The sequence below is a fragment of the Caretta caretta genome, chromosome 4 (genome assembly GCF_965140235.1).
Source record: "Caretta caretta isolate rCarCar2 chromosome 4, rCarCar1.hap1, whole genome shotgun sequence".
Taxonomy (NCBI): domain Eukaryota; kingdom Metazoa; phylum Chordata; order Testudines; family Cheloniidae; genus Caretta; species Caretta caretta.
This window is the reverse complement of record NC_134209.1, coordinates 153,468,692-153,493,333: the sequence shown is the minus strand read 5'-3', so window position 1 is coordinate 153,493,333 and position 24,642 is coordinate 153,468,692. Positions and strand designations below refer to the sequence as shown.

Sequence of the window (24,642 nt, the reverse complement as noted above, 5' to 3'; positions counted from 1 at the left end):
CATGGGGAGCAGTTCCAGAGCATCGCCCAGGGACTCCATGTCACAGGCTCCCTCCACAGCGCACTGGGACCTCGCAAACCGCTGAGCAGGGAGCTGCCTGAACCAGCACAGAGGAAATGCCAAGGACAGTAAAGGGCTTAGCCCTGCAAGGGAGTTGGGGGCCCATGTCTGGGCCTCCATCTGCCCAGGAACCACCCCTGTGAGCATGGGTGGTGGGTCGCATAGGCTGGAGGAGACTGTGCCTCCCCAAACAGCCAGGTGCAGCCCCTCCCCCTGTTTATCACAGCTCCCTGCGGCTCCAATCCTACAGCCCCAGTGCTCTGGCTTTGTCTGGAGACGTACGAGGGTGGCGCAGAGGAGCAGCGTGACAACGTGTCTAGCAGTGGTGCCCTAGACAGAGATGACAGTGATGATGACATTGGTGAATACATGTTTTCGGTCCTACATGCCAAGGCTAGCTTCCCTAGGATTAGCCAAGATCAGTGTCTACTTTAGGTAAGCAAAACATCCCTGTGTTAAAGGATACTTTAAAAAAGTTGATTTTTATACATTTCCCCTAATATATATCTACGTAATTGTTCTAGGTTTGTCATGCTTGGTACCACTGTGTTCATGGGAGAAAAGGCTTTCGAAGGACACCCAACTCAGCCCATTACTCTGTATTATCAAAACTTCTGCCAACCAGGGGAGGTAGAGCTGGGAGCTGGCTGGGCAGCAAGTTCCCTCTCCCATATCACAGAGGGGAACACCATCAAAATGAGGATTGTGGAGAGTTTTACGACTCAAATGACACCTCCCTTCCCTTTCTGTCGCTAACTTGCCCACAGATGAGATTGTGCTACATTACACTCCCAGGCTATAAATCGCTGAACTTCTGGGCCAGATGCAATAAAAGAGCTCATGCCACAACTACTCAAATGTCCATGGAGCTCCTGAAAATTACAGACAATAACTTTCTAACACAGAACGTATTGCAACCGATATCAGGCCACATTCCAATGGAGAACGACAAATTGATCACTGAACTAAAAATTGATGGTTGCCTAGGTGCAACTGATCACAACCTAATTTCATTTGTTATGTGCATACAGAATGGAGTGCCAATGAGCAATCCACACACTTGGGATATTAAGAAGACTAATTTCCCAAAGCTGAAAACAAAAATGAGAGGAAAGATATAAACATGAAAAAGGTAAATGATGACTGGAATTGTTTGAGACCAAAGAAACATAATTCTGCAGTCACAAAAGAAGGCTTCTTTGATTAAAAAATATCCTGGCTAAGGAAGAAAGTGAAAGGAGCCATTAAAAATATATATAACAAACGGACAAAATGGGGAAGCCAATGCAGTTTGGAAATGCAGACAACTGATAAGGGGCACTAAAGGTTTTAGTGAAAAATCTATGGCAAATAGGGTTAAGGAGAATAAGAAAGAATTCTTTAACTAAATCAGGAACAAATGAAATCCTAGCACTGGTATAGGTCCAATACTAGATAAGGATGGTAAAAATTGTCAACAATGAGGCAGAAAAGAGAGAAATATTCCGTAAGTATTGCTATCCTGAGTTCAGAAAGAAGCAGGATAATGTATTTATATCTTACAGTGATAATTCAATATTTTCTCTTTCATCAGTTACCAGTGCAGTGAGGTTATTAATCATCCACTATTGAAATGTTTTTAATTCCACAGGACTGGATAACTTAAACCCACATTGTATTAAAAAAATTGGCTGCGGAGCTCTGTGAACCATTAATGTTGGTGTTTACAAACCTCGGAATGGTGGTGGAGTTCCAGAGGACTAGAAAAGAGCTGAGTTTATGCCAACATTTGAAATGGGCAAATGCGATGATGGTGTGTGTGACCACAGGCCAGGCAGCATGACATTGGTCCTGATCCAGGGCTAAATCATGGAAAAGCTGATATGGAACATAACCAATAAAGATCTAAATGATGGCAGCAAAATTAATGCCAATCAACATAATTTGATGGAAAACAGGGTCTTAAACAACCTTCTCATTTTGGAAGAGATGACAAGTTTAGTTGCTAAAGGTAACTGTACTAACTTAATATATTTAGTGTCTGAAAGAACTTAGCCCTGCATGACATGCAGACACAATGAGTACTACACAATGTCAATGTAGCCCATTTTAAATGGATTAAAAACTGGATACTTCACAGATCTCAAAAAGGTAAATTGTTAATGGGGAATCATTGTCCAAAGGGGTGTTTCTAGTGCAGTCCCACAGGGATCTGTGCTCAGCCCAATGTGATTTATTCTCTCTCTCAATGAGCTGGAAGAAAATAGAAAAGCACTACAGATAACATTTGCAGATGACACTAAAATTAGTGGAGTGGTAAATGATGGGGAGAGATACACAGACTGACCTGGGCACCTTGGTAAGGTGGGCTCATCTAAACACGTTTTCAAACAACCACCTGTAAGCTCACACACCTAGGAACAAGACTGTAGGTCACACTTATCAGATGGGGGGACTGTATCGTGGAAAGCATGACTCTTGGAGACTAACTGAATGTGAACCATCTGTGTGATGCTGCAGCTAAGGGGGAAAACACACTCCACAGATACGTGAGCAGGAAAATACTGAGGAGAAGGCAGGTGGTGTGACCTCAGTCTGTTACTGGATACCACTGGCCACACTTCAAAAAGGACACTGACCAAATGGAAAGGGTTCCCAGAAGAGACACAAGACTGACTGGGGGTCTGGCAAGCCTGCCTTATAGGGACAGGCTCCAGAAGCTTTGTCCAAGAGCAAGTGGCACTGGCTTGATGAAGTCCTGTAAGTACCTGCCTGGGCACGCACTGTGTGGTAGCTGAAGGACCTGACCCGAGCAGACAAAGGCAGAGTGAGATCCAAAGTCTGGCAGCTGAAGCAGGAGAAATTAAAACCTGAAATAAGCTGCAGATTTTTACCAGCGAAGGGACGCAACCCACCCAGAGACCCGGGCATTCTCCATCCTGTGCAGGCTCTGAGTGGAGACAGGCCATCTTTCCCAAAGACCGACTGGCTCAAAGCAGAAATGAGGAGTTTATGCAAACCCTGCAGCAGGAGGGACTCTGGGCTGCGCCAGGCAGGAGGGCAGACTGGCCTTACTATCTATGACAGCAGCAGCTGACGTGCCCACTGCACAATGTCCCTCCAGACACAGGCAAACTGACGACATTCATTCCAAACCCACCGGTGGGCAATAGGCCCTTAGGGAATGGCTGGGAAATGGCATTGTCTGGTGCTGGGCAGCCAGATAGGTAGCAGCATCTGAGCATCTTAAACCACCGATCACCCTTTGGAACACGCTGATTTAACTAAGCCATCTGCACTGTCGGTAGATGCAGCTTCCGAAGGACAAGGGGCATGATTTAGGTAGAAAGGGCAGCCAGTTGCTTTTGCTTAGAGGCCACTAAGCAAGGCAGAAACTAAGCCCAGACAGTAGATGCCAGTCTGGTCTCCTCAGATTACCAGAGCTACCAGCTCTTGTGGCTTTATTATGATATTTGGTTTTTCTCTTCAAGCTCCAGCTCCTGGATTCAGGTGATTTCATTAAATTCTTGGTTTCTAAGCCTCCTGTTGGGGACAAAGGCTTGACAAAGTGATTTGAGTGCAGCCTCAAGGATCCAAAGCCAGAAGGCAAGGAACAAACCCACATTCAGTATGGTCCAAATCCCATGGTTTTTAAGGTAATCTCAGGTCTGGTTCATGATTTTTGAGCACTGGGAGTTGGTGAGACTAGATTCCACCAAGGTAGATAATGGCTTGGGAGAACCCATGCTCTTTCCTCTGTAGATCTCTGAGCTCAAAGGCCCCATCACCCTCACAGGGGGATATGCAAAGTCTGCAAGTGAGGGTCTGAGCACAGACTTCGGCTGGGCTGGCAGCTGGAGCCCAGGTATTCTCCCCTTTGCAGCCTGGTCCTGTCCCCCACACACACACCCACTCCTGGAGAGGGGCCCGCCCTCTGGGTTTGTCCTTGCTCTCCATGTGTGGCTGTCTCCCTCCTGCCATGGCCAAAGGATCCACGCCCCCCAGGCCTGCCCTCCATTCTGGACTCACCAGCCCTGGCCAGGCAACCCACACAGGGGACGGCTGAAGCATTCACTGAAGCATCTCCCAACCCTAAGCTTCTTCCTGGTCCCTGGGATTCCTGCCCAGCTGCACAGGCCTACAGGATCCCTTTCCCATCCAAGAGACTGGCTGGGAAACCCACCTCCCCCACAGGAAAAGGGGGCAGGGCCCATTGCTGGGAACACTCCAAACTGGCGATGCCCCTGCGGTAACTGGAACACTCCTACCCGGGCTGCTGGAAGGGTCTGTATTGGGGTAGGGAGTGGTCAAGATGGGACCTGTGGGTCCATTCCAGCTACACACTTGGCACCAAGTCAGCAGGGATCCCCTACGGTGCCCAGCACTGGGGCTGCCCTGGGCGAATGAAGGGAAAGAGGGAGGGAAGAACACATGGGGTGCGGGGCATGACCCATGGATCTGGGGTCAGAAGAGACAAGAGGCAGGTGCACACACGCAGGGTGGAGAGTGAGAGATACCGGGGGGGGGGGTGGGGGGAGGAAGAGAGACAGACAGACACAGGGACAGATACTGCCTGCAATGATTATTGCATCCATAATGTTGTCACGGCAACAAACAATCCCAGCTGGCGTGGGAGGGGGAGGGCGCTGAGCCTTGTGTTGATAAGGGGTGGGGGGATGGACCCAAGTTTGTTCACCTTGGTTAACTGCTCTATGCCCGGGGCAGGATCAATGTCGTGCTTGGCCCCGATGGGTCCAGTCCCCACCTCTCCCTGGCCACCGCAGAGAGCTCGCCCTGCTGGAGCTCTGTCCTCAGTGACGCAAGACAACAGCAGCTACCCCGGTCTTGGCACAATCAGGTACCACCATTTATTGCGTCCCCCAACTCCATGCCCTGCGCTCAGCCTGAGCCTGGGCCCCTCTGAGTTCACATAGCGCTGAGCTCAGCAGCGGGCACGAGCCAGCCAGGCCTTCCCGCTGGGCTGGTGCTGCAGGAAAGGGAGGGGCCTCAGGCAGGGCCCGACTCAGAGAGGGAGAGCAGATGTGATCCCGCAAGGGGGGTAGGTGAGTTACACCTCGAACACTGTCTAACAGTGCGTGGAAAGACAAGTTGTGGTGCTCTGATGGATTTCAATCTGGAGGAGACATGCTGGAGATCTCATGCAGCCAGCTGTTAATTTTCAAAACTCTAATGATGGTTTTAGATAACTTTTTACCACAAGAAGCATTACATCCAGCACGGGGAAATGCTGGACCTCATTATGATGGATTAAGATGACCTGGAGATAACTGATCACAGAAGCTAAAAACACCAGGGAAAAATCTCTAGCTGGCAGGGCCAAGCATGACAAGAAGGTTTATAGTATGTTAGGAGCAAAAGAAATCCTAGCAATGGTCCAGGCCCACTACTCAATGGAAACGCTAGAAGTATTGTAAAGGTGCAGAAAAGGCAGATGCGTTCAATAACTATTTCTGTTTGTAAAGAAGCAGAAAGAGCTGGGATGACCTGGGTAACTGTAGGCTGGTTGGCCTGACATCAGAAATCCAGGGAAAATAAGGGACGAGCTAACTAACGAAGGCTGGCGTATCACTAAGACCCGTCAACGTGGTTTCAGGGAAAACAGGGCTTGTTAAACAAACCTGATTTCATTTTTTGATGAGATTATAGATTTCGTTGATAAAGGTGACTGCACAAATGCAGTATACTTGGACTTTGGTACGACATTTGTCTCAGTACTGCATAATATTCTGACTGGACAATCAGCTCTATCCACTCTGAACAGAGCGCACGTTCAACAGTTTAAGAATGGGCTGACATCTCCAAAAGCAATCGTCCCCGGGGACTCTTCGCTGCATGGCGGTATACCAGTGCAGCACCACAAGGGGTGGTACTAGGCTCAAGACGCCAACATCTTCACCAACGATGTCAAAGTAAATATCAAATCTGCATGCGACACACACACTGGGGGAGCAGGGAATGAGGACAGCAGCCATCCAGTGTGGTCTGGATTGCTCGGTAAGCTGGGCGCATTCCAACAGAACATTTTCATACAGCCAGCACTGTACATCTCGGAGCAAGGCAGGGAGACCACAGGCCCGAGTGCGGGCTGTCTCCTGGAAAGCAGCAACAGAGAAAGATCCTGGGGTCACTGCAGACAGCGCACTGCTGTGCCAAAGAGGGCTCCGTGGACGGATCTGCAGAGGGGCGGTGAGCAGCAGCAGGGAGGTGGTTCTCTCTGGAACTCAGGCTCTGGGGAGACAGACACCAGAATCCTGCATCTGGCTCTGGTGCCCACAGTTTAAAAGGAAGTTGTAAAACGGGAGGGTGCAGAAAAGGGCCACCACAGTGACTCGAGCTGGAGAAAACACCGGCTAGCAAGAGCACACTCTGCTTAGCTTGTCACAAGGATGGCTGAGGCCACTTGATCCCATTGCGGAGGTACCGTCATGGGGAGAAGGGGCTGCAGAACAAGCCACTCCAAGGCCATGCGCTGTCCCAGGGCCACGCACGACTCAGCTGGGGCCAGCTCACAGCCCAGGCTGGACTCGACCACATTCCTCAACATCCTAGTTCAGAGGGGAAGGGGCAGGGGCAGAGCAGGGGTCAACCAGGTGACAGTTACTCTCGCTTCTTCGTGGAACTCATGACTGCCTCACGCTCACACCGCTGCTCAGCACTTCACCTCATCACTGCCTGTGGCCACGACTTCCACAGGCTCCTCCCAGCTGGGGAGAAGCAGTTTCCCCTCTCTAAGCCTTGGCACCCCTCTGCCACATGGCTGTCCGCGCCCCGAGTCAGTGCCTCAGCCCCACCTCCGACCCTGGGGAGGGGCACAACTTCCTGAGGTCTCCAGGCTTCTGGCAGACTAGAGTGTTTTGCTCAGGATTATAGCCTTAGCCCTGTCTCTCCCCACCCCACCCAGCCGCCGCTGCGCTTGCCCACTTTCCATGGGTCCTTCCCCTGGGTGGCAGTAGTGGCTGGAAATGCCTGTACCCCAGTTGGTGCCCGCTCTTTTCTGATACAGCCCGGCTGATCCAGGCCAGCGGTGCAGAACCACCTAGCACCGACCCCTCCCCTAGCACGGCAAGGGCAGCTCCATCTCCTATGCAGAGCAGGGCGAGGGGAACGCTGCTTGGGGGCCCTACACCAAGCTCCCCACGCAGGACGGGCACAAAGCCAAGGGCACGCCCACCAGTGTGCAGGTACATGCGGTGGGAGAAGGCTCCCGGGTCAACGGGCCCCAGCTATGGAGCTTGCAGTGGCATGGGGCAGCAAGGGGGAGCCATGGGACTGAGCCCCAGGACTCTGATTCCTTGCCCCGTTCATCCTCCAGATACGGACAGGGTGGCAAACGCACGTCCCCACGGTGGGCAGCGCCTGCAGACAGCACCAGAGGGTTAAACGGCCCCACCCCCACACTGGAGCTCTGGGGTCAGGACTGGGGAAGAGGAGAGCACCCAGCCCCCACTGCGTCTGGGAAAATGTGTTCAGAGCACAGGGAGGCTCCTGGGAGCTCGGGGGCGACACCCCAGAAGCCGTTCCAGCCTATCCCATGTTACTACTTTTGTCCCTTTTCACTTTACCGTGGCCGGGGGGGGCACCACGGACCCCTGTGCTGGCTGCAGCCTGCTGGGAGCCCGCACCTCCTTCCACCACGAGCACAGGACGCAGCCAGCCAGGCCAGGCTGCACCAGCTGCCCCAGGAATAGGTGTGGCTCTGCCATGCATGCCATGGAGAACAGCGCCCCCTGCTGGCACAACCCACACAGTGCCCGGGGCTCCTCCACACGCTCCCAGATGCAGGAGAGGACTGGGGGGCTACGGTGGGGGAAGCCAGCAGGGCCAGAGTGGGAAGGCGGAAGGGAGAAGGTGGGTTCTTTAATGAGTTTTATTAAGAACAATCTGTAAATCCCCAGGCAGGTACAAATCCCTGAACAAATTCCCGTTGGGCGCCGCACCCACTGCAAACCCGGGGCTGCCCAGGGGAAGAGCTCTGCGGAGTTCCCCGCCCCACAGCCCGGGAGCAAGGCCCACCCACTGAACGCACAGGCTGGGCGCTCTCAGGGCCATAACAGGTCAGTTTGCATCCTCGCCCCCAGGCAGATCCTGGCCCCTCAGCCACCCACAGCCCGGCACCTGCCCAGAGCAGCCAGCTGGTCTCTGTGATCAGCAGGGCAGGGCAGCTCCCTGGTACCCAGCTGGCTTTGCACTCAGGGCTGTGGGAGACAGGTGAGGCAGAAAGCAGCCAGACTGGGCCAGAGCCGAAGAACAGAGCCGGCACTAGGGCAGAGAGCCCCAGGGGCATCGCTGCACATGAGCGAAAGGGGACCTGGGACCAGCCTGCCCGGTGCCGAGAGCACCACATGGCAGGGGAGCAAGGGGCTGGCCCAGGCCTGTGGGGCTCTGTATGGGGTGGCATAGGTTAGCCCCGAGGACAGAGGGATGTTCCAAAAACAAAGGGACAATGTTAAAAGCCCAAGTGGAACCGGGGGCGGCTCTATGGACTGGGGCCACAGCCCAACCCTGACCCTGGGCCATGCTCCCCACCCAGCCAGCCCCCCACAAAGAGCTACAGAAGAACGGCCAGACTGGGTCGGGCCAATGGTCCATCTAGCCCAGTGTCCTGTCTGCCAACAGTGCTTCAGAGGGAGCAAACCCTCGCCGCACAGACAGGCCCTAGCAGGGCAGAGTCAGTGTAACAGACCCAGGGCTCAGCCAATCAGAAGGCAGGAAGGAACCTGCCCCGGGACAATTTTTGGTATGAAATAGCCATGGAAGAGCAGCCTGGGGGGTGGAGACTACAACTCCCAGCATGACAATGCCCTTCATCCCAACAGCATGGTTCCACTGCATGCTGGGAGTTGTAGTCCCCACAGGCCTCACTCCATAATAAGGCAAAGGGGTCTGCAGCCAGCTCCAGTGCCCCCATAGATGTGGGGCACAGTGCCCCCACTGGGCCACGGGCAGGGCCCTGAATTCCAGCCCTCCCTGCCAGGAGAGGCCCAGCGATTCCCTCCAGGCCAACCAACCCCAAGGCAGTCCCGGGGGGGGGGGGGGGGGGAGGGGGCCGCTTGCATGGCTCCTTCCCAGGGAAGGGGAACCCACAGCACAGCCAGCCAGAGTCCCCATCCACACAGCAGCGAGTCCAGTCCTACCCCGGGGCGGGTGATGCCCACTGGCTGGTGCTGGGCCACAGGTAGGCAACAGGCAGCAGCTGGAGGGGCCTTGGGAAGGCCCAGCATGGTAGCCATCCAGTCACTCTGTGCCCACGAGGCAGCATGGCCAGGGAGGAGCCAGCTGTCAGCCTGGGGACATCCGGCCTCCAGACCCCTGCAATGATGGGGCCAGGGCAGGGCCCTAGTGCTGAGCCAGCTTCTTGTCCAGCCCCTTGCTCTGGGGCAGGTGGCGGAAACGGCAGTCGGCCCCGTAGCTGCAGCCGGCGTTCCGCCAGAAATGGCACTCCAGGGTGGGGGGCACTCGCACTGGCTCCCTGTGGGCACACACAGAGGGTCCAGAGCCGGCATATGCCTCATCAGCCCATCCCCCATACATGCACAGCCCAGAGCTCCAGCCCCCCGTCCAGGAGATCCTGGGCTGCGATGCCACTAGTGATGGCATCATGCCAAGGCAGTAACAGGCCATGGCTCCAAAGAAGCATCCCAAGAACCCCACTGGGGAAATAATCCAGGCTGGCACTGGAGGGGTGGGGCGGGTTCCTCCGAGCCTGAGCCAAGCAGGGCCAGGGCACCTGGAGGGGCACTGGGCAGACCCCTCCGCGGGGCACCAGCAGGGGCCCAACTCCTCAGGCCTTGGGACAGCCTCGCTTCAGCTGCTCAACTCCATGACCCAGCAGTCCCAGAGCAGGGGGGCACTGCAGACAGCCAGGAAGGCCCCTGCCCACTCGTGCCCCACTGCAGGCTCCAGGATTCCCATTCCCAAGAGCAGCACCTACCTCCCCACAGGCCGCGGGCCGTTGCCAGGGCCAGCCCTACCAGGGGCCGGGGTTGCATGGTCAGGGTGCTTCAGCTGCAGCACAAACTTGGTTCCTTCCACTTCGGCCCCCTGGGGAGAAAGGGGCCGGTCAGCACAGGCCACCCCGTGGGGCGGGGCGCTCGCAGCGCTGCCAAGGAGCAGTGCAGGGAGGGCACCACAGCACAGCAGGAGACACTCCAGCAAGGCAGGGCTCTAGGAGAACACGGAGGCCCTGGGCTGTGGGGCAGGAGGGCCCTGGGGGAGAGGCCGCAGGCAGGGCAGACAAACCCAGGCTGGTGTCACCAAGCGGGTGTTGCTGGCACAGGCCCTGTGCGGACGACCCGGCATGAGCACAGGGCATGGAGGGTTGGCTCAAGCCGAGTGAGGAGAGGGCTCAGCTCACCCAGAGCTGGGCTCAGCACCAGGCACTGACTGGGGCAAGTCTCCAAGCAGAGTGTGTGCCGGGGGCAGGAGTGGGGGAATGACAGAACCCGAGTGGGGCCCTGTCTCCATGGGGGAGAGCCCCAGACGAGCCTTCGGGCGGGGCCCCCCAGCCAGAGAGAGGCAGGACAAGTGGGCCAGGAGAAGAGCGGCTCCCCCTGGGCACAGCAGGCCTGGCCCTAGGGGAGCTGAGCCCCTGCCATGACCAGTCCTGCCTGCTGCCCACCAGGCTGCATTGATGGCTGGCATCAGTGTGGCCTGCTGGCCCAGAGCAGCCTCTGCCAAGCCACGTGGGCCAGTACCCCCGACCCTCTCCCCAGGCCTGGCCTGACCTGCAGGGCTGCGTAGGCCGCCTCCGCAGCCTCCTTCTTGGTGTAGTTGATGAAGGCGCAGTACTTCTCCGGGAGCATCCGCACCGAGTGGATGGGCCCATACCTGCCGAGCAGAGCGGGCTCAGCCTTGCTGCCCCCACGCAGCCCCCGCCGGGACCAGCCCCAGGCTCTCCAGGCACGGGGCAGCCGACACGAGGGACTCTTGCGTCGGCAGCAGGGAGCTGGAGTCAGCGAGAGGGCCCTGGGTCGGCCGGGTTACTCCAGGGAGGGCAGGCTGACGCGGGCCTCAAGACAGGCACGGCTCCCCGGCCCCACGCTGCAGCCAGAGGGGAGAGGCTGTGGCCCAGAAGGCAGTACTCCTTTGACTGGGCAGCCCCCAGGCTGGCTCTGGGGCAGCCCCGGGCATGTGGTGCTTGCTAGCCAAGGCAACGTGGGGGAGCACCAGCGGGACTGGGGGCAGGGCCTGGAGGGGCACCAGCTTAGGGGCAGGGCCAGGGGTCAAGGCAGCCCCAGCGGGGGAGGGATGGGCTGGCAGGAGACAGAAAGCAGCAGGGCAGGGCAGGGCAGGGCAGGGCTTATGCCTGAGGGCCCAGGCTCCACCCCAGCCCCGCCCCGCCCCACCGTGCCCTGCCCAGACAGCTTGGGGGCATGGGGGGGACGGGGGAGGAGAATCACTCACGCCTCAAAATAGCTGCGCAGCAACTTCTGGGTGATCCTGGGGGTGACGTTCCCGACCCACACAGCGTACCACTCCCTGCCAAAGGCACACAGCACGGGGTCACCCACCCGCCAGCCTCACCCCGAGCACCAGGAGCCAGCGGGCCGACGAGTGCCGCCCCCACCCCACCACCCACTCCCCCTGCTGCACCCCCAGGCCCAGCACCTGTCCCTCCCCGCCTCCAGGCCCAACACCTGCGCCTCCACTATGCCCTCAGGCTCCCGCCCCACCCCCTGGATCCAGCATCTGCCCCCTCCCAACACCCCCAGGCCCACCTGGCTCTCTGCTCAGGGCCCAGCGCCTGCCCCACCCCCAGGCCTAGCAGGCTTTCTGCTTAGGGCCCGGATCCCTCCTCAAGCATAGCCAGAGATGCATCCAGGACACTAGCCTGTTTCCCCCCACAGCCCATTTCCCAGGCGCCCCATTACCTGGCCTGATGCACAGTGGCTACAGGGTGTCTGGTGCTAGCTGGGGTCTCCCTGCTGCTGGCCCGGAGCCCCTGCTGGGCTGGGCCTTTCCCTCGGCTCCGCGAGCTAGTGATGGTCACAAACCCGCTCTCCCCATCCTCGTCCCCCACGGCGTAACCACTGCTGCCCAGGGACCAGCTCCTGGCCTGCTCACCTGGGGGGACAGGCAGAGCTTAGCACACCCCCGCTCTGCAGGCACAGGGCCATTCGGCCAGAGGCAGGGACAAGCTGGAGGCTGCTCAGGAGCTGCCCAGAAGACTCGGCCCCCCCAGCGGGGACACTGCAGAGGGGCAAACTGATGGCTGGGGGACTGGCAGTTCAACCCCGAGCTGCCCCTCAAGCCCAACCCGCAGCCCCCTGCTCCCCCATCCCCACACCGCTCTGCCAGTGCCCCTCACTCCCGACTCGCAGCCCCTGCCCCTCAGTCCCAGCCTGCAGCCTTCCCGCTCCCAACTCTTACTGGTTCCCCGAGGAAGACTGGGCCCAAGCCAGGTCTCCGCAGGGAAGCGGAGCTCCACACCCAACGGTCCCCATGCCCCTGTGCCCTTACCAGGCCCCGCCGGCTGGGACTCTGTGGCTCCCAGTGACGGCTCCACCAGCAGGCTCCTCTCACCGCTAAAGCTGCTGAAGCCGTTCTCCTGTCAGGAGGGGAGCAGGTCAGCAGCCCAGCCCCACTCATCTTTCCCCAGCTAGCGAGCTAGGGCTCTGATTCTGCTGACCATCACCCTGGTATCTGGGCCCCTGCACATCAAATCAACCCAGGGTGGTCCCCGCAGGGAGAGGCCCCTGGCAAAGTTTCCCAGCCTTGCCAGACCACCGCAGGGGCTCTGAGCACATGCAGCCTAGACCAGGGAGGGGGCTGCAGGGCTGTCTGTCCCAGCCAGAGCCCCCAGCCTGGGAGGGGCGATCCTCCCAGAGATGAGCAGGGCCCCAGTGATGTCCCAGCACGCAGGGGACTCCCTACTGCCCAGCAGGCAGAGACTATTCCTGTCTCACGCTCTGTCCCCTGCAGGGGTGGCTCCCACGGGGCCCAAGCCAGCCAGCCCACCCCACCCCACAATCGCTCAGGCCGCGCTGTGCCCACGGCTGGAGGGCCTGTCCCCACCCCCGTGTAGACAGCAGGGACACTCACCAGGATGAGCTGCACCTGGCAGACTTCCAGCTGGGTGGCTGCGTCGGCATGGGAGCTGTCCAGCTGCAGCAGCTCCAGGAAGGTGCTTTTGGCCTCAGCGTAGCGCTGGGGAGAGCCAGGCAGTCACTCACTGCCACCCCCCTCCAGGCCCAGCGCCTCCCTGCCCCACAGGGCCAGGCACCTGTCCCCTTCCCCTGAGCCTGGCCCTGCACCCCAGGGGCCAGGGTAGGGGCCTCCTCCCCCACCTCACTTAGACCTGGCTCCCACTCCCATGAGCTGCTTGCTCAGAGGGCCCCCCATCTCCCTGACCAGCAGGGCCAGGCAGGGATTCAAGCCCTGGCGCCCACCCCACACACCCAGGTACCTTCAGCCCCATGAGGGCCTTGCCCTTGCGGAAAAAGCCTTTGGGCCAGCCGGGCAGGAGGCTCAGGGCCACGTGGGCGTCACGCAGGGCCTTGTCGTACTGCTGCATCCTCTCATAGCAGTACGAGCGGTTCCCGAAGAGCCTGCAGGGAGAGCGCGGTCAGCGAGCCTGGGCCAAGGCCAGCTGCCCGCTCCTGCCCCAGCCCCAAAGTGCCCACTGGCACTGGGCCGGTCAGCGAGCCTGGGCCAAACCCTGCTGCCTGCTCCTGCCCCAAAGCGCCCGGCAGCGCTGGGCCTGTGTGGGGCTGAGGCTCCAGCAGATCGTGCAGGCACAGAGGGAGTCGGGCTGGGGATACAGAGCCAGGGCTAGGAGGGGGCTGCACGGACTACCAGCCCGCCTCTGGCATGGAGAACCCCCCACACCTCCCAATGAGAGAAACACACTCCCCCCAGCCCTTCCCCAAAGAGCACACCCCCGAGAGAAACACTCCCCCAGCCCCACACCAGAGCATCCCCCCACCCTGAGAGAGAAACACTCTGCCCCCTCCCCAGTGAGCCCCCCCGCCCCGAGCCCTGCCCAGCGCTCCTACCTGTGCTCCCGAGGGTTGAGTTTGACAGCCTCAGTGAAGAAGAACACGGCCTCCTGGAAGCAGCTCCGCTTTGCCGCCTCGTTCCCATAACCTGCAGGAAGGGAACAGGGTCACCAAGACAGGCACTGCATTACTGAACCCCATGCAGCCTAGGCAGGCCTCCAGGGTGGGGCTGGCTCGGGTGCCCGTGCCTGCCTGGCACCTACATGGAGATCACTCACCACGGGACAAGCGGGATGCAGTGGGGAATGGGCCAGAGGGAGGGAAACGAGGCTGGGAAGGAAAGGGTTAATGCATCCCTGACGCCAGGGCTCTAGGAAGGGCCGTGCCTGCTCAGGGCTGGGCTATCAGGGGCTGCGGGTCGGGACTGAGGGGCACCAGCAGACCTAGGGGAGAGCCCAGGGCTGGGATGGGGGGGACTGCGCATCAGGAGTGAGCAGGGCGGAGCCAGGTTGGCACAGGAAAGGCGTGGCCACTTGTCCGGCCCCACGGCCCCAGACCCCTTCTGCTGGGTGTGGGAAGGCCGGGCCTGTGGGGGGCGGGGGACACTGACCTGCTAGCACTGTGCTGGGATCCACTCCCCTCCCGTCCTGCCCAGGCCTCGGCACCTGCACAGGGAGCCAAGTAACATGGTGAGGGCTGGGCTGCCAGGGCAGCTGGGCTCACCCCCCGGGCCCGGCAGGAGGCGAGCGCTCAGCTGGGCAGCACGTGTGGGGCAGCTCGGCTGAGTGGGGGGGCACTGGAGGGGGGAGAGGCTGCAGCACAGTGCATGGGGTACACCTGCGGTGCTGCCAGGCCAGCCTCCCCCAGGAGCCGAGGGGCAGGCTGGGAAGCCCGCTCGCCTGAGCCGCCTAGCAGACGGGCTGGTGCTGGGCACAGACCACGCGGGAATTCAGCCCCTGGCGAGAGCAGGGACAGTTACCCCGTCCCCGCAGCACACGCTGCCCCGGGCCGGAGTCACCCGTCCCAACACTGCCACAGAGCCGACATCGCTGATTGCCCGGCCTCGGCGCCAGGAGGCTGCTTTCTTCTGGCACGGGAAGGGCGCTGCGTGCATTACAGCTCCTCCTGGGGACGCCCCATCTCCCGTTCAGACTGCAGCGAGGGGGACCGGGTTACACCAATTCCCCCCTGCTGGCACTGCCCCCCACCGGCAGCATCATTCAAGGAACCACTCTAACCAGTCAGTCGGTCTCACTGAGCGGGGTCCGGGGCTCCCCACCCACCTGCCCCAAGGAGCTCTCTCAGGCCGAGCAGTGCTGACCACCTTGGGGTGCAGCAGTGGGAGGAGGCAGGGGCCCTTAGGAGACCTGTCTCTGCCCAGAGAACCTGGGCGGCACCAGGCACCTCCAGGACATTCTCAATGTCTCCAGCCCATGGCCGGAGAGCTGCCCCGGGGTCAGGACACACAGCAAAGAACTGCTATGCTCCCTACCGAGGGACGGACACAACTCAGGAGGACCCGCAAGGCTGGGGTCCCGCAACGGCCGCCACCCAGCCTCACTGCTGCGGGGCCCCCCACGGTGCAGCCCCAGCAGAGCCTCTGGCGTGCAGGGGAAAACCCGAAACCCCCACCACTGGAAGACACCTCCCCCTGCCCACACAGGCTGCCCGTCTTGCCGTGACCAGCGCAGGCAGCAGGGGTCAGGGACAGGGCTCTGAAGGGCAGCGTGGAGCACGCTCACACCCTGGCCTTTCCCCTTGGCCAGAAGGGGAAGGGGATATTTTCTGCCCAAGTTGAAGGCTTTGTGCCGCATGCCCTGGCCCTGAGGGGTGAACTGGCCAAGGCTGGGGGCAACCCACCAAGCCCTCCCCCCCCTCTGGGCCTGTGACTCACACAGGGCCCCCAGCTCTGAAAACCAGCAGTTCCCCAAGCCAGTCCCGTGAATGGCAGGCAATTCCAACCTCCCACCCCAGGCAGCCCGCAGGGACCAGCCAGCCCAGCCCGGTTCTGCCTCCCAGTTACCGTCTCTGCAGCGAATGGCCTGCACCAGAGCGTGGGGGTGTCTGTGTGGGCTAGGTGGGGCCAGGCCCCCATGCCGCAGGACAGCTCTGGGGAAGCGCAGGGCTGTGGCAACAAGGTGCCTTTGGAAGTCCTTCAGCTGTCACTTTCCAGCACATTTCTGCCCCATGCCCAGACACCATGCAAAGACATCAGCGACTCCAATCCTGCCCACCCCCACCCAGCCCAGCCCGTCCCCTAGGGCACAGTTTAGCCTCCCTGTGAGATCAGCCGGGATGCAATCCACACAACGGCCCAGCCCTTCCCGCCTCACCCAGCCTGCGCCCAAAGCTCCCGTGCTGGGATTCTTGGCTGGCACCTAGGCACTGAGCCCGTCATCACAGTACCCGGGCTGCTCTGGCACAGCTCTGCTAGCCAATTCCCCACACGCCCACCGGCTGGGGCTGTCCCTCTGTGCACGCACAGCACCGAGGCAGGGTGCAAATCCTTCCACTCTGATTGCCTGACAGGGATTTGCACATTCGATCGTTCTCAGACAGGCCCGGGCCCCCTGCCCCGAGGGGGCACCATGCGCCAGAACTAGGCACCTTCCAGAGAGACACGCAGACAGACCCACTTCCTTCAGCCGCCCCAGCGCTGCCAAGGAGAACGGGTGCAGCTGGAACTGGCCCCACCTCTCCCCATGGGGGGCTCCGCTTCCCCAGCCGCCGCGACTCCACTAGGAGCCAAGCCCAGCAGGTCGCAGGACGAGAGGCCTGAGTGCGCTGGCTGGGGTGGGGACCCACCTTCTCCTAGCGCCAACCGAACAAGCAACTGAGCAGCTTCCTGCTCACTCAGGGCCTCTGGGCTGGCTGGGAGAGACGCTGCACCGTTAGCCTGCTCTTCGCTTTAGCCAGGCTCCCCTGAGCCTTGGGTCTGCAGGCAGGTATGGCTTGCTTGCACAGCAGCTTGCCATGGGGCTGCCCCACACCTTCCCCCATTCACTCTGCAACCTGACACCCCATGCTGGGCCCATGTCTGTCGCCGCTCACCGCACGCTTTGGCTGCTCCCAGCAGCAGCCCCGGCACACTCCAGCCTGGCCTTGACCCGGACACCGGCCCCGGGAGGCAGCATGGGCTGTTGGGGCCCAGATGTCCTAGGCCAGGGTCACACCGCAGATCACTTGCCACTTTTCCCCGCTGGCTCCCCTGCAGTGCTCACGGCTGGGTCGTGGGGCAGAGCCTGCCCTGCCTCTGCCCCGTCACGCGAAGGGCAGGTGACCTAGCAGGGGGCTGACCAGCTCCGCCTGCACTTGCCCCTGATTTTCCTCCTCCTCCTCTTAGCCCCACATCCCACCGCCTCCTCCACCAGCCCCTCCACGCTCCCCACTTGCAGTCAGCACATAACAGAGAGGACCAGAGTCTCCCCCACAGACAGGGCTCTCGAGAAGCCACGTCCTTCCCCAGAGAGACGCTCCCCTTCCCTGGGAGCAGGCAGGGGGATGTGCCCTGGGGCAGAACCCCTCCATTCACTCTGCCTTGGGTGAGCAGCACATTGCAGGGACAGCCTGGCTCTGACTGAGCAGGTGGCCATGAGGAGGGTCCTGTGCCATGGTCCTGTGCCCCCGGCGAGCCCCGGCCCCTCTGCCGCGCGGAGCCCAGACACTCCAGCAGCGGTCCAGGCTGATCTGGTGCAGAGGTGCTCTGAGACACACTGAAAGGCACTGGGGACATGGAGGGTGATCGCGGAGTGTCCTGGAGCAGGAGCAGGATGCTAGAGCCAATGGAAAGCACCCCTCCCAGGAGGGACCCAGAGCTGTCTTGTCCCTGCACTGCTGTGAGCCGAGGCCTCAGGGCCAAGAGCCCTGCCTGCTAATAGAGAACAGGCCCCGTCAGGACACAGCCTAGATCAGTCCCAGGCAGAGCCCCAGGCTGGCTCTACTCCTCCCTCACCAGCTGGCCTCAGCTCACTCCAGGGAAGGTTGGCTACCTCAGAACCTTCCCTGAAGAGTCACGAGACCGTTCTCAAGGGCTATGGGTGTGGCAGACAAACACGAGAGCTCAACCCCGGTGCCAGCCAGGCCTCACAGAACTGCTGATCACCTGGCCCATCTGCTGGTTCCACTCACTGGAGCCCAGCGAGGCTCCGAGCACTTCCCAAAGCCCTTCAGCGGCGGGGAGTGAATCTGCAGCCCCTGCCCCAGTGGTGGGAAATCCCCTCCAGGCTGGTCCTATGGGGCTCAGCAGCTGAGAGTCAGCCCGGAAGTCTGTGTTAGGCCAGGACCACGGGGGAGCACGTCACCAAGGGGGGTGGAGCCAGAGGAGCGTGGCCAGGCACAAGAGGGTGGGCAGCCTGCAGAGTCCAGAGCCAGGCCCGTCACAGCTCACTGTTGGGAGGGCGGCTCAGCCGGGTGCTCAGAGGACAAGTGCCCCCACTCCAAGAGGACACAGACGCTGGCACTAATCAGACCCACTGGGGCAGCCAGGGATCTCCCTCCTCCGCCCCATGGCTGAGAGACGTTCACCCAACCCAGCCCACTCAGAGGGAGGTGTCTGCCCAGAAACCCAATGCTCACCTCCTGCTGGGGCTTCCTGTCCGGCTCCTTGTGCTCAGCTCTGGGCACCTTCTCCTTCCTGGGCGTCAGTGGCTTCACACCCACCTTACGCTGAGCTTTGGAGACAAAGGTGCTGCTCAAGTCCAGCTCATCCTGGGGGAGGGGGACACGGGTGTCAGGCTGGGTGAGCAGGGACATCAATACAACAGTATGCCACGTCACGCCCTACGGGTTGCACGACCAGAAGACACCTGGCCCCAGAGGCAGTGGGTGCCTTGGTCCCTGACCCCCAGCCATCACCGAGCCAGCTGACCCGGACTTTCACAGCCCAGCCATTCTGTCTAGGCAGGCCGGGTGAGCACTGGGCCCTGCACAAAAGCAGGACAGGGCCACAGCCCAGCACACCCAAGCCTCACCTCCGTCTCCTCCTCGGTGCTCATGTCTGCACTCCTGTCCTGGGCCCTGGCTCCCTCCCCTCTCCTAGGAGCTGGGGCCTCGCTGGGATCTCTCCGGGAGGAGCTAGAGTCCAGGGTCCCCCTCTGCAATGATGTCATGGCGCCTTCCTCCTCCGCGTCACCATTCAGACAAGGTTCATTCTGCAAGGAGAGCACCAGCCCGTGAGATCAGAGCTCTGCCGGCAGCTTCCCCAGGATGGCAAGGCTCTGCCACCTGGCACCCGCCCGCCAGACTCCCCTGGGAGGGGAGGGGAGAGCCCAGCCCAGCCCAGCACTCACAGGTTACAGCCCCTCCTCTTCTCGGACACACAGGAACCACGAGCGCTGCGCCTCAGAAACGTGGCTCTGAGCCCCGCTCCCAAGCCCGGGGATGACAGGGCAGGCTGCCCGGAGAGCAAGGCGCATCCCAGCTGTGACGAAGTGGGACTGTTCTTAATGTTTCCTCTGAATAGTGTGGGGGTGCCTCAGTTTCCCTTGTGCAGTTCTTAAGTCTCTAGGGGGTAGGATAAGGATGTATGATCGTTGCAGAGCCCTGGAGGGCAGGTGTGTGCAGGGGTCTGGACACAGACAATCGCTGACACCCTGTTTCCTGGCAACGGATGGCCTGGGCCCTTCCCCCCTGCAAGGTGAGAGCTAAAGGGTTGGAGAACAAAGGAATCAGGTGACCTCCTGGCCCGGGAAAGGGACAAAGCCCAGAGGAGGGGGGGCTGGAGGGAGTTTCAGTTTTTGGGTCTGGCTGGGACATGGAGTGAAGGGCAGACGGGGTTGTCTGGCTCACTGCCCCCCAAAATGGACCCGGCTGAGGGGTCCTGTTCTCTGCACCTACAAGCTCTATGTTAGACCATGTTCCTGTCGTCTAATAAACCTTCTGTTTTACTGGCTGGCTGAGAGTCACGTCTGTCTGCGGACTTGGGGGGCAGGACCCTCTGGCTTCCTCAGGACCCCGCCTGGGCGGACTCGCTGTGGGAAGCGTACAGAGGGGCAGAGGAAGCTGAATGCTCCGAGGTCAGACCCAGGAAGGGGGAAGTCAGGTGCGCTGTGTGTCCTGCAGACAGTCTGCTCCCAGAAAGGAGACTTCCCCAGAGTCCTGACTGGCTATGTAGGGAGCAATTTCAGAGCATCGCCCGGGGACTCCGTGACACCCAGCCACTTACCAACTTCATCTCGGGCTTGGGCTTCAATTCTTGTTCTAGTTTTTCTTGCCTCTTCCGATCTTTCTGCCTCTGGAAGCCACAGAGAAACGAGTGAGCTCCAGAGAGCTGAAGCTTTCCCCAGCCAGGGGCTCTGACCCCGTTCCCTCCCGGGGAAGGCTGCACTTCCGAGTCACTGCTGACACATTTGGTAGAGCAGAGTCAGCTCACCCTCCTGGGGCTGGGGGCCACCCAGCACCACACACCCCCAAGGGACCTCCAGGGCAGGTTCTGTGGGGAGCAGGGCAGCCAGCCAGGCTCCTCTGGCAAGGGGAACGGAACTGAGACAGGTTGTCCTGCAGAGCCTAGATGCAGGGCAGGCTGAACTCCTGGCTTGCAGCCTGGAGCTAGGGGCCTGGGCAAGAGAGGACCTCAGGGAAGAGAAGGCACCAGTAGAGCCTGGCCAGCACTCCCTGTTCCACACTAACCAGAGATTCCCACCAATGCGTGCGATTGCTGCATGAGCCAAGAGACATCCCTTATCCCAAGCTCAGTGATAGCCCCAGACTCCATACAATCTACCCGACACACCACCCCTCTTCTATGGGACTGCTTTACACTAGTCTACTCTAGGAGTATAAGAAGGGGACTGAACTCGACACAGCCCCCTTCCCACAGACTGAGAGATGGAGCTGAAGAGCTCAAAACACAGGGCAACTGGGTAGCAGAGAAAACAGAAGTTTGCCCTCCAGAGGATCCATCAGGCTGTGCAGCACAGCTGGTTGGCTGGACAGGGAACAAGGGGAAGGTCTCCCCACAGCTGGAATCCCTGCACCCGGATCTGTCAGGAGCCAGGCTGGGAGACCCCGGATTTGAGTGCCAGCAGAGGGCCCTTGGCTCGTTGGCATGACAGAGGCAGAGTTTGCTATCCATCCATTTTACCAACAGACCTGGTATGGACCCCAAACAAACCCATCTCCTGGCCACAGGCTCCCTGCTCTGCTTGGGGGTGGGAGAATGGCATTTGCGCTGTTGGGGGGGAGGCAAGCGCCGTCACCGGTGTGGCATGCTGGCGAGATGCACACCCCATCCCCTGGGGTCACCGGCCAGGCTGAGAATGGAGAGGAGGAAGCAGGCATGCCAGGTGGCTGGGACAGCAGCAGGAGTGGAGAGCACAGCTCCGGGCACTCACCTTCTTCTTAAGTCTTTTCTTCTCTGCTTTCCTTTTAACTCGCTCTTCCTCAGCTACCAGCTCCTTGGCGTTCTTCTCCGCTTCCTGGGAAGAGAACCACGCCAGCTGGGCACAGCCCCCACCCAGCAGCCAGCCCTTCCCAACTGGGAGCAGGGGCACACCACTGGAACTGAGAGTCCCTATCCCCCAGGAGATCACAGGTGATGATCAGCTAGGGGTGGCAGCTGTGAGAAGGACCCCTTCCCCCACAGGAAATCACACTGCAGTGAGAGCAGAACCAAGGTCTAGAGCAAGGAGCCATGGTAGACAGGCAGCTAAACATGTGCTCCTGGTAGTGCCATGCTGGCTGTAAGTGGGGAGCGTGGCCCGTAGATGGGCAGGCAGAGGGGTGGCGAGCAGGAGCCAGGAGGTGGTAACATGTCTGTCTGCAGCTTTCGTGCGACCCTCGCTGGGACAGCAGGCCCATGGCTGTAGTCTACGCTTTCAAAGGGATGGTGACAAACTGGAAACGGATCAGAAAAGCGCTGCAAGGATGCTCTGAGGGCTGACCTTCGGGAGAGGCTGAAGCAGCTCAGTCTAGTCAGCTTATCCAAGAAAGAGTTCTGAGGGGACGACGAGCACCTCCTCCACGGGGAGGAGATTTCTGAGAACCCACGGTGTGAGTACACAAGGGCAGAGAGAGCCAGTGGCTAGGAGCCGAAGCAAGATAAATTCAGACTAACTTGTTTCAGCAGGGACACGGTGCACTCTGTGACTTTCTGAGAGAGGCTCTAGCTCAGCCAACCATCTGGGGCTGGATGCAGGAATCCCTGGGTGGTCCAATGCTCCCTTCTGGCCTTAACAGCTAGGAAGCTTTCCCTGGGGCAGGTTCTCTCACCCCCGCTACTGCAGGGGCTTCTGCACCTTGCTCTGCAGCAGCTGGAGATGGGCTCCGTGGAGCCCTGGGCTGATCCGGGATGGGGATCCCGGTCTGCACCCTGGCGAAGTCCGAGGCCAGCTTGCTCTGTTCCTAGAGAAGCAGTACTACATCCTTGCTCAGCAGCGGCCCCACGGGCTGGTCAAAGGTGGCGCTGACAATCCCCACCCCTTCCCCCAGGTTCTGTCCACTCTGATCTGCAGCCAGGACACCACCAGCAGGTTCTCCCGCGGAGGATTGGCAGAGATCCAGGAGGCACCACAGTGGACAAAGCCCTTAGGAAATACATGGAGGGCCCCATCCAGCCCTGGCCACAGTGGGGCTTCCAGGGGACTGTGACAGGGTGCCAGGCACAAACTGCTGAGCTAGCCCTCCGTCACACCAGCTCCCATTACAGGAGATAAATTGGAGCTGGCTAGAGAAGCCTCTGCATGATTGGCAAAGGGGAAACAGCTGCCAGCTTGATTAGCCTGGGGGTACATAAAAGCCTCAGAGGAAGGAAGCCAATGGGGGGCAGACAGAAACGGGGGAAGCCAGAGAGTGGGAGCTCTTCTCTCTTGGATGCAAAGGCTGGGAAGTCCTTCAGACTGAAGCCTCCAAGCTGTATATGGTGAGAAGGTGGTGGGGTTTCACGCTGTAAATAAACTGCACCCGTGATTGCTGAGCCAGAAGGTCTCTGAGTGGTTTTTGGAGCAGAGCAGGGGCAGGAGCAAAGGGGGCCCTGTACGCCCTGTTACACGGACCCACTGGGGAGGATGACCCTGGGGCTCGGCTCACCTCTGCGGTCACCTGCTGCCTCTGGGGCAATTTCAGGTCCAGCAGTTGATAGTCCATCGACTTCTGGGGCGGGGGAGCTGGTGAGGTGTCCTTGCACAGGAAGGATTTCCTGAAGCCACAGAAGGTGCCAGGGAGTGAGTCCTCGTCAGTCTTTGCATCGCACTCCTTGTTGAAATCGTCCCACTTCTCCTCCTCATCCTCGTAATACTCCCCATCATTGTCGTAATAATAGCAGAGTTCTTCGTCTGAGTCTGCACAGGGAGAGCACATCAGTCGCTCAGCCCCATGCAGCCATGGCTTGGGCTTCCCATCCCCTGTGCTGTACCTCCCCCCGTCAGGTCCCAGCTATGCTCCAGAGACAGTCCCCAGTGCATGACTCCACCAGCCTGTATCTCCTGGGAGTGGAGCTCTCGATGTGCCCCCTCACTCCAAACCCCTTAGTCCCCAGCTCTCCCCAAACCTCGAGTGTTCAGGGAAGGAGCAGCCCCATCCCAAAACCCCAAAATAAACCAACTCACCCCAAACCCCTCCCCCACCGAGGAAGGAGCCTGAGATTCCATAGACCCCAAGGCCTTCCCTACTGCTGTCAATCTGCCACGGGAGGTGCCCAGACTCTGTGGTGATGGGCAGGGGGTGGGCTTGTCAGGACAGGGCCGGAGGGGATGGGAGATTCCTGGCAGTTCAGAATCCCAGCCTGGGAGAGGTTCTCATTCTGGGGAAGCATTGTTCACAAGTCCCGCAGGGGACCTCGACACTGCAAAGAAAAACCTGCAAGGCCACATCACAGAGCCCAGGTCAAAGGAGTCAGGCTCACAAGGCTAAAAATAGCAATGCAGAACTTCCCACTCCGGCTGGAGCCTGGGCTCTGAATCCCGGCAAGGGGCTCGGATCCCAGCCTCCAGCCCAAGCAGGAACATCTACATTGCTGTTTTAAGCCCTGTAGTGCAAGCCCAAGTCAATTGAGCTGGGCTCTGAGACTTGGTGGTGTGGGTTTTTCTCTGGAGCGTAGACGTACTCCTAGAATGTGGATGAATTTCCTTCCCCGCAGGGTTTTAGCAGGGACAGGATGATCTGCTGACAGGCTCCTGTCCCATACATGCCTCCAGGCCATAGCTCTGGTCCTCTGTCTACCTCTCGTCTTGTCCTTCAACTGTGAGGTCACTGGGGCTGTGTGCATACAGCGCCTAGCACAACGAAGTCCTGGGCCACAACTGGGGCTGCTCGGCTCTGCCACGATATAGGTAATGTCACAATGCACATGGTTGGGGCACTGACTAACAGGTGTTTGGATGGGTATTCTTTACCCAGCCCCACTCAGACTCTAGCCACGCTGGGAGCGGCCACGAACTGGGAGGGGAAAGAGCACCCAGCTGAGTCCTCTGCCTGCAGCTACAATAGGCCCCCTTGTGGCAGCTTCATCAGAGGCAAAGGACTTCTCAGCCCATGGAGTCTGAACCCCACCCTCCACCACAAACCTGCTTCTCCCAGGGCAGGGCGAGGCACTTGGCAGAAGGCAGGGTGCATCGTTCGGAGAGAGCTTCTGGGCCAGGGCTGTGGGACTGGCCCCTCTCGGCAGCACTGGCTTGTCCCCGCGGGGTTCCCAAGCACTTTGCCAAGAACA

The 24,642-nt window shown here is 59.9% G+C and overlaps 1 protein-coding gene across 4 annotated transcripts in view; it reads right to left on the bottom strand.

Moving 5' to 3' along the window:
• TTC31 (tetratricopeptide repeat domain 31) overlaps positions 1–24,642 on the bottom strand; it is a 34,135-nt gene that overhangs the window by 6,591 nt on the left and 2,902 nt on the right. For 3 of the 4 annotated variants that reach the window (XM_075128199.1, XM_075128203.1, XM_075128202.1), the window contains exons 4-18: positions 23,022–23,272; positions 21,329–21,412; positions 20,161–20,229; positions 18,968–19,147; positions 18,573–18,704; positions 14,608–14,662; positions 14,055–14,145; positions 13,466–13,607; positions 13,102–13,206; positions 12,520–12,607; positions 11,931–12,123; positions 11,464–11,538; positions 10,785–10,887; positions 9,992–10,101; positions 7,914–9,529 (exon numbers count right to left, since the gene is read on the bottom strand). In XM_075128199.1, the coding sequence (XP_074984300.1) occupies positions 9,397–9,529; positions 9,992–10,101; positions 10,785–10,887; positions 11,464–11,538; positions 11,931–12,123; positions 12,520–12,607; positions 13,102–13,206; positions 13,466–13,607; positions 14,055–14,145; positions 14,608–14,662; positions 18,573–18,704; positions 18,968–19,147; positions 20,161–20,229; positions 21,329–21,412; positions 23,022–23,272 (1,811 nt within the window). In that variant the 3' untranslated portion in view covers positions 7,914–9,396. Of the gene's footprint in view, positions 1–7,913; positions 9,530–9,991; positions 10,102–10,784; positions 10,888–11,463; positions 11,539–11,930; positions 12,124–12,519; positions 12,608–13,101; positions 13,207–13,465; positions 13,608–14,054; positions 14,146–14,607; positions 14,663–18,572; positions 18,705–18,967; positions 19,148–20,160; positions 20,230–21,328; positions 21,413–23,021; positions 23,273–24,642 lie in introns of those variants that run through there. The other variant, XM_075128200.1, reaches the window with a different exon arrangement.